General features: G+C 33.5%; 2 protein-coding genes across 3 annotated transcripts in view; both read right to left on the reverse strand.

Annotated features, from left to right (window-relative positions):
• Window positions 1–1559, reverse strand: part of LOC107747917 (UPF0690 protein C1orf52 homolog) — a 5608-nt gene extending 4049 nt beyond the window's left edge. The window contains exons 1-2 of one of the 2 annotated variants that reach the window (XM_016562529.1): window positions 1170–1559; window positions 1085–1136 (exon numbers count right to left, since the gene is read on the reverse strand). In XM_016562529.1, coding sequence (XP_016418015.1) covers window positions 1085–1136; window positions 1170–1363 — 246 coding nt within the window. In that variant the 5' untranslated portion in view covers window positions 1364–1559. Of the gene's footprint in view, window positions 1–1084 lie in introns of both variants that reach the window. The other variant, XM_016562527.1, reaches the window with a different exon arrangement.
• Window positions 1560–6037: 4478 nt separating this feature from the next.
• LOC107747920 (N(G),N(G)-dimethylarginine dimethylaminohydrolase 1-like) overlaps window positions 6038–9574 on the reverse strand; it is a 12662-nt gene continuing 9125 nt past the window's right edge. Inside the window, exon 6 of the mRNA XM_016562532.1 lies at window positions 6038–6401. Coding sequence (XP_016418018.1) covers window positions 6285–6401 — 117 coding nt within the window. The 3' untranslated portion in view covers window positions 6038–6284. The remainder of the gene's footprint in view (window positions 6402–9574) is intronic.

Here is a 9574-nt window from a genome sequence, read left to right on the forward strand (position 1 = left end):
AAAAAAAAAAAAAAAACATGGTTACTGTACTTTTACTATAATAAAAGCATGGATAATTTTTGTAAGGGAAAAACTTTTAATTATTTTGCATGTCCCCAACCTAAGGATTTAAACCTTTCTTATGTGAGGTCCATACACAAAATAGGGTTGTCCATGTTTCAGAATTTGTTGTGGGTGTATGAGTGTGAGATTTCCCGGCCTGAAATTTTTTTCCCAGTCGGCCCCTCGTGGAAATTAATGGTGCAGACATGCGGTTTCATTTACTACACATAGGCCTACTGAAGCTCGCGTTGTTTTCAGCCTCTGCCGCCTCAATATATGAGTACATGAACATATAAACATAATCTCTAGAACTGCTCTGAGTCACTTCATGAGCATTTTACTTATTTTGAGAAAACTATCGTCATATCATATACAAAGAGACACCAATGTTTCAGGAGTTTAGTACACAGAATAGGACACATGCTTATTAGATAACCGTATTTGAGTTGATGTATTTGCTTTTATTTATTATTATTTTTTAATTAAACAATTTTTTTCTCAAACCATTGTTAGATGCAGTGTTTCCTGTAGTTATGCAAAGATTTGGTTTCAAAAAAGTAAACTATTTCTTATGATTTTAAATCTGCATTGAACTTCAGATCAGTCTCAAGGTAAAAGGCGGTACTAATGTCTGATTTTGTGGTGGATGTGTTCAAATATGATCATCTTAATTCAAGTGATGAAGGATTTTGAAAGTCTGACAGTGTTGAGCACTACTGTAAGGTTAACCCTGCATGGTGTAAATGTTTGAAAATGATTAACAGTTGCAAATAAACATTCATTAGAAATTTAGAAAAGTAATCAAAAAGTAATCAAAAGTAATCAGTTACATTACTTTAATAAAGTAATGGAAAAAGTTACACTACTATTACATTTTAAATAGGGTAACTTGTAATCTGTAACCTATTACATTTCCAAAGTAACCTTCCCAACACTGGCTACCACAAAAAAAAGGTCTATTCTAAAGATGGCTACGCAGTACGCACTTGTTTTTCTGGCGCACACGGTTTTATTCAATATTGTATAATAATAAAATAATGACCTCTTCTGGCGCTTTGACGGCTCTTCTGTCCCAGTCGATGACTTTATTCAGCGGGTTATAGAGGAACGTGGGTTTGCTGACGGATCGGAACAGATCGTCGGGTTTCGGCAGCGGTTCGGCGGCTCGTTTGCGGCTCTGCAGTTCAGACGATCCTGACGGGTCCGGTTCGCTTCGGCTCTTCTTACCGGACTCACGACCGTCCGAGTCACTGCTGCTGTCGCTCAGATCATCAAAACCCATGAAGAAATTACGACCCTCTGTTTGCTTCTCATCGCTCATGGTGGATGAAGATGAGAGAGGCTGCCGGATTCAGTGATTGTGGGTTTATTCGGAACCGCTGATCAACAACAACTAAACAACGCTCGCCATGTTGAATCCGGCGCACGCTGATGCCGTAAACGCAGGCGGAGCGTAAAAGGGCCAATCGACACTCCAAACAACGGGATCACAGAAATAAAACATACGACAATTTCATTTTATTTTTTTAAACGGTGTATTTTCAATTCAAGAGCTAATAAAAATATTACCGTCGTTAGCATCAGAATTCACCAATCACAGTCATTTACGATCACTGAATCGTTTTATAGAGGTGGCTGGGTGTTTTTGCGTTTTACTTTCCATTATGTGTAATTAATTCATTTAAATAATTATGTTTCCTAGAGTACATGTATCTCCATTAACACAAAATGCAGCTTCATTTTGGAAATAGTTTCTGCTTTCCAGACCAAAACTTCTTAATTCTTGATTCAAGATTTTAAAGTTATATTTTAATTGAATTGCCCTTCTATCATCTATCTATCTATCCATCCATCCATCCATCCATCCAACACTACCAGTCAAAAGTTTTTGAACAGTAAGATTTTTATGTTTTTTAAAGAATTCTCTTCTGCTTACCAAGCCAGCAAAATCAGTAATATTGTGAAATATTTTTGCTATTTAAAATAACTGCTTTCTATGTGAATATCTGTTAAACTGTAATTTATTTCTATGATCAAAGCTGAATTTTCAGCATCATTACTCCAGTCTTCAGTGTCACAAACAAAAAAAATAGTGACTCCAAGCTTTTGACTGGTATAGTGTATAATGTTACAAAATATGTTATTTCAGATAAATGCTGACCTTTGGATAACCTTTGGATCTTTCTATTCAATAGTATTAAATGTTTTTTGAGCAGCAAATCAGCATATTAGAATCATTGTCGTTTGAATATGCTGTAATTTAACAAGATATGTTTTTTTTTTCTTTAATTTATGCATTTAGCAGACGCTTTTATCCAAAGCGACTTAATAGAAGCACATATGCTCAGGTAGCCTACTTTAATTATAACAATGATGCTACCAAGAATTTCACTTATGCATTAATTTCCATCTGCATTAGACACAAATGAGCACACAAATTGTGTACGTAAACAGGTTTGAGTGAATGTGGATGGCGACCATCTCAACATCAGTCACGATCACAGAACACTACAACAAAACACACACATTCCCCACACGGCTTTATTTATCAAACCCCACAAAATCATTACAACGAGCAAAGACACAGTGTTAAAGGCCTTATGGCACATAAAAATCACATCTAAGAAGTCCTGAGTCACATCGATCAAGCATTCAAGTTTCCCAGATAGCACAGGTACGTCTGCAAGACGTCTGTTAAAGATCATCTGGAAAGCATCTGCTGTGGACAAACATCTGATAGACGTCTTTAAGATGTCAGTGTTACATTCATTCTAAATCATAAACATCTTAAAGACATCTTCTAAATGTCTATTTGACATCTGATAGGAAACGTCTTTTAGATGTATTGCAGATGAGCAAACACTCTAAAAAATACGTCTTGCAGACGTCAAATAGACGTCTCTGTGATGTACACGTGTGCTATCAGGGTTGCTTTTTAGAAAATACAAGAGTAGAAAGAAAATACTGAATCCCGGAGACCTGAGACGGTTTCTTTTTTTAGGATGATGACAGATTTCAGCATGAATTTGGTGAGATGATAGCAGGAAAAACTCTAGTTCGTGATGAAACCCGGCATTCTTTCTGGATGAGCAGGTCGCTAGTAAACACCGGCTTCTTTACGACTGTGATATCATACAGTGGGGCTTGGAAACGTTACGAAAACTGCAGAATATTTTACAAGTGTCTTTCTGGCAGAGAAATAATGATAACGTATTCTGCAAAGCATCCACGAGACGATGAATGAGACAAGAATGACAGGCCTGCGCTTTCATCATGGCCTATAATTCACTTTGTTATAAAAGGTATAAAAGGCGGCTGGTGTGTTTATCTGTCGACGTCGTAAAAGTGTTGGGACAACTCTAAATCCTGTTTCATGGCCGCATGCCCGTGTCTCTGAGCTTTAAATCTTCATTTTCTCTTCAGCAGGAGAAATAAACTGACGCATTACGACAGAGTAACTCTGCGAATCCTAAAACAGTTCTTGTGAAAAGCGCTAAACTGAAACGTGAGATGTGACTGAGGAGCTGTTTGTCGAAGCTAAACGTACAGCTAGGCAGATTAGCAACTTGAGCTAATTGTCACACATGCAGAAAACTAGAGTAGCTTGTTCCCGTCACAAAATAAAATAAAAAGGTAACTGCGACTTTTTAATCTCTCAATTCAGACTTTTTTTTTTCTCATATTCTGACTTAAATTTTCTAATTTTTCTCATATAAACTCGCAATTATGAGAAAATCATTTTTATAATTGCGAAATATAAACTCAGAATTCTGACTTTCTCACAACTCTATTTTTTTCTTCCACAAACTAAAAAAGATAACCGCGACTTTTTAATCTCTCAATCCGGACTTTCTTCTCTCGCAATTCTGACGTTTTTTATATTCTGATGTAAATTTTCGCATTTTTCTTTTAGAAACTCGCAATTATGAGAAAAAAGCAATTATGAAATATAAACTCAGAATTCTGACTTTCTCGCAATTAAATTTTTGTATTCCACAAACTAAAAAAAGATAACCGCAACTTTTTAATATCTCAATCCGGACTTTCTTCTCTCGCAATTCTGACGTTTTTATATTCTTACGTAAATTTTCTCATTTTTCTTTTATAAACTCGCAATTATGAGAAAAAAGTAATTGCGAAAACGCCGAATTCTGACTTTTTTTCTCGCAATTCAATTTTTTTCTTCCACAAACTAAAAAGTGAATTCCAAATTTGTATCTTGAATTTGACTTTTTATTCTCGCAAATTGCGAGTTTATATCTCAAAATTGTTTCTCAGAATCGCGAGTTCATATTTTGCAACGTTCATATATTGCCATTCTGAGTTTATGTCTCACAATTGTCAAAGTTTTTACTTTTTTTTCTCAGAATTGCGAGGAAAAAAAGTCTTGAATTGTGAGATAAAAGGTCATAATTACCTTTTTTATCCTCTAGTCCAATTCACGCACTTTCCATCCTAAATTGTTTACATAATTAGAATGAGTGTCCCAAATCATCGTACAATTGATTCAGCTAATGTTACCCACAATTCATTGCGCTGGATGAGTTTATGATTTTCAAGGAAAGTGGCTTTAAATATATGAAGCTAAAAGTTAAGTAACCTAATAATGAATTATAAGGTAATACAGCTTGATGCTAACACTACGCAAATGCAACAAGCTAGTGGGGTCAAGGTAGCATGTGCACCAATACTGGTGTGCCGTTCAATTACATGGGTGTTGGCAAACTTCTGATTGGACGTCACAGTGAGGAAGGACGTCCAATCAGCACCTGAGGATTGTGAAACCACGGCATGTTTGAATCGACTAGCATACTACTCTATTTCTGCATTATGTAAAAATTGCATAGTCTGCAAATGTTCTGGAATACCTGGATGACCTGCAATACTATATCCCACAATGCACTGCGCTCCAACTGACCTTCTATTTCCTGTAACGGCAACCAAACTAACCAAATTATATCAGCAGTGATTGTCAACATCAACCTCTGTTTTATTAGGTTATCACATAAAAAGTCAACATGCACTACATACTAAGTATGCAGATGACTAGTATTCCATTCCAAACAATTTTCCGGCTTACGGAGAACGTTTACAAACATTCTATCAAGATTCTCTCAAAGTTACAAACAAATGTTCTTCCAGTAACATTAATAGAACGTTTGTTCAAAGTTATCTGGACTTTAATGGCGTTCTCAAAACGTTGGCACTTAAACATTGTTCATGAAATGTATTTTCGGAAACGTTTTAATTGGGCGTTCATCGAATGTTTTTTTTAAACGTCACAGCTTACTAGTTTCAGAGAACTTTCAAAAAATAATTTCCAAAATGTTCGCGATGGAACGTTCCCTTAATGTTTTCTCTACGCTTCAAATAATCAAGAAAAGAAAAAGAAAATACATGTTAATGTTAGCAAAACTTTTTAGAAAATTTTTTAGTATCTGGGAACTGCAGGGCAAACGAACGCAAAAACTACTTAATAAATCCATAAAAACAATTTTTTTTCACTTCAATTACTCAATAAAAGCAGTTCACTATGGCTTGTTTCACACATCACATCAGCGCAGTCGGCGGATATTTATTCCAAATGCAGTTCAAATGCTCTATAAATCTATTTATGAACACGATGCTCTACAATCTAGGCAACACGAAGTAACAAATCATCATTCAGTGTTTAAAAACAGGCTTTTTATGGGGCTTGATGAACGTTAAACGCGATAAACACTTACGGTTCAGTCATTCTGAATGGATCCAGATGATTTATATAGTTTACAGCTACATTTTGAGGTTTAGAGCAATTTCTGTCATGAAAATTTTATTTTATAACAATCAAAATTTTAATAGTTTTGACTCACTGACCGCTGCTAAAAAAGTCAACAGCTGGACGGTTATCCTGACCGAGCTGGTTAAACTAGTCAGGATGGCCGACCAATTAAACACCAACTGGCCTGGAGACTAGTTAAACCAGCTAAAACCACTTTCATCCGTCATTTTTGAAAATTATGTTGCTGGTTAGAAATATAAATGTACTTTATTTTCCTCACACGTTAGAAAAAACAGACTTTAAGTGTGTTTTTATATTCTCTTCCCTTCAGATGAAACAATCCGATTCATTTTATTGGAGTTCAAAAACAAAAACAAAGATAAAACGAAGTAATCCTGCATATTACGCACACACATCAGGCCTCATTCATGAAACACGCGGAATATGAAACGGTGTGTTTGATGAAGGTTTCCGGAGTCTCTCAGATGTTCTTCTTCTTGTTGATGAGCACCGAGCAGCAGGTCAGCGCGCCGTCCACCTTCACTTTCTCCTGATTGGACACTGGGATGAGCATGTGATCCTTCAGCTTCTCAAAGACCTGCAGCAGGAGACGCAGAGTAGACTTTTATTATGCAAACTAATCAGTGATGGTTTTATCAGTAGTGTCAGATGATTCGATTCACGGCATAAATAAATATTTATTATATTAATAAATATAAGCAATATAATATTAAATAAATGACTGAATTACATTTTTCTGAGCACATCATGAAATGTGACCCTGGAGCACAAAACCAGTCATAAGGGTCCATTTTTCGAAACTGAGATTTATGCATCATCTGAAAGCTGAATACACTGTAAACCTTCAATATAAATGTAAATGCATTAATAAATATAAGCAATATAATATTAAATAAATGACTGAATTACATTTTTCTGAGCACATCATGAAATGTGACCCTGGAGCACAAAACCAGTCATAAGGGTCCATTTTTCGAAACTGAGATTTATGCATCATCTGAAAGCTGAATAAATAAATTTGTTATGATAGGACAATATTTGGTTGAGATACAACTATTTGAAAATCTGGAATCTGAGGGTGCAAAAAAATCAAAATATTGAGAAAATCTCCTTTAAAGTTGTCCAAATGAAGTTCTTAGCAATGCATATTACTAATCAAAAATTAAGTTTTGATATATTTACGGTAGGAAATTTACTAAATATCTTCATGGAACATGATCTTTACTTAATATCCTAATGATTTTTGGCATAAAAGAAAAATTTATAATTTTGACCCATACAATGTATTGTTGGCTATTGCTACAAATATACCCCAGCGACTTAACACTGCTTTTGTGCTCCAGGGCCACACATATATATATATTTAAATATATCATTTTAAAATATACAAGTGATTAAACTAAAACTTTTAACAGTTTTGGTTTTATTTATAAAAATAACCAAATATAAATGAATAAAAAAAAATATGAATAATATAACATTAAATAAATTACTGAATACATCATCTCAAAAAGCCTCATAAAGACAAGTGTGTCATGTGATGGAGATCCTCCAAAAGCCCAGCCGTGTTTTCCTACGAGTCCTCCAGCAACCGCAAGATCTCTTACTGCGGACGCAGACGATTTCAGACAACCAGCTCAACTAGAGCCGCGCTTGAGCTTCAAGAGACCGTTCATATTATACTTACTCATGCTTCAAACAGAGCTCTGATTCAATCATACATCACTGGATCATCAGATGATTATACATCTCCGTCTGGTTAGATATATTATTGTTACTTCATTTTGGTATCTATTATGGTAATATTAGCTATAATAACGGTTTTAGTAATATTAGCTTGTTTTAAAGTCGCTTATTTATGTTCGAAATCATTTATTTATACCAGATTAGATTAATTAATTAATAATTTTTTTAAGTTTTGGTATGTCTGTAGGGTTATGCAGTGAATTATCTGTTTTATAGATGATAAATGCAAAAGAAAACAAAAAAAAAAATTAATGATGAGCTCAGATAATTGGTATTTTAATTATATATATATATATATATATATATATATATTTCTGCTGTCAATCAATAAAAGAATTATCTAATTAATCGCATATTTTTTCTGAATTGTGTGTGTGTGTGTGTCACACACACACAGACAGACACAGACACACACTCACACTCACACACACACACACAGACACACACAGACAGACACAGACACACACTCACACACACACACACGCAGACACACACACACTCGTAGCTCTCCGTCTAATTGCTCTGTAATCTATAATAAGCGACTCTTTTAATGAGTAAAGCAGAACACATTAAATCTGCCTGAATCTCCATCTGCAGCCGTATAAAATCATGCGTAATTGCAGCGAGGCTGACGCTACACACAATGAAGCGTTTAGCAGCAAACTATTGTAATGTCTGTAAATGACCGTCCTAAAATATCTATATTTAGAGTGAGAATGAAGCTGGAAGCGCTTGGACAAAATCACTAGCGAAAAATGCCCTCAGTGATGAAGCGAGACACCAGCAGAGGGCGACGCTGCACTGAAGACAAGTCTAACTCTGAACTTCAGAATGGCATACTGTTGACTATTTCTGTCAGATAAAGGGAGAAATAGTATCCATTCTACATTTTACATTCCACAAATAACTATTTAGGCCTAAATTGCAGATTTATGTATTTGAATTATATATAATATTTCTAATCTTTTGGATTTCACCACTTTAACAAAATAATACACCTAATGTGATGCATATTTGTCAGTCATACATAAATGCAACAGGTCAGATTTCTGAAATTTGTTTCAATCTCATACATTTTAAGTAACTTAATATTGATTGTTCCACAGCTAGTCATATTTTCACCATGTTCATACTTTTTAACTGAATAAATGTAATTGTTTTCACTATGAACAGATTTATGCTGATTGTAAGCTATTTGAATAAATGCATTTTTAAATGATAAAAAAAAAAAAATCATAATATAAAATGTGACAATTTAAATGAAAGGCTTAAAAACAATATTTTTATAATTTTTATTTTCTATAAAAATCAACAAAATATAAGCTTAATTTCTTTTGATATTGTAAAAATAAAAAATAACTAAAAATAATATAATATAAAAAAGATTTATAATAAATGAAAATAATGAAAAATAATAAAAATTTAAAATATATATATTAAAAGTGAATCTAAATATTTATTACAAATATTTAAATAAATTATTAAAATATACAAATATATACAAATAATATACAAAAATAGTTTTTACAAATATGCATATTTAAATTAAATCAAATAGATGCAAATAAAAAAATTAAAATATGAAAAAATATTTAATATTAATAATTATATTAAAATATTTAAATAAAAGGATTAAAAATATTTACAAATAAATAAAAATATATAAATAATGCAATATATAAAAAAATTCAATAGGATTATTTAAATAAAATCAAAGAGTTATGCAAACAGTTACTAAAACAAACAAACAAAACTATACCATGATTTTTTTGAGTGCAGAAATCTGACCTGTTTTATTTATGTGTGATCGGCATCATGTTAAGTTTATTCGTTTGTTTATATTAAATCTGTGTAATCCAAATGGATTTTGTATGCAATAGCATCCTAGGTGTGCATTACATTCTATTTCTGGTGTATTTATGAGTGTGTGTGTGTGTGTGTGAGTGAGTGTGTGTGTGTCTCTGTGTTTGTGTGTGTCTCTGTGTGTGTGTGTGAGTGAGTGTG

This window comes from Sinocyclocheilus rhinocerous, unplaced genomic scaffold, assembly GCF_001515625.1.
Source record: "Sinocyclocheilus rhinocerous isolate Xijiao unplaced genomic scaffold, SAMN03320098_v1.1 scaffold2064, whole genome shotgun sequence".
NCBI lineage: Eukaryota > Metazoa > Chordata > Actinopteri > Cypriniformes > Cyprinidae > Sinocyclocheilus > Sinocyclocheilus rhinocerous.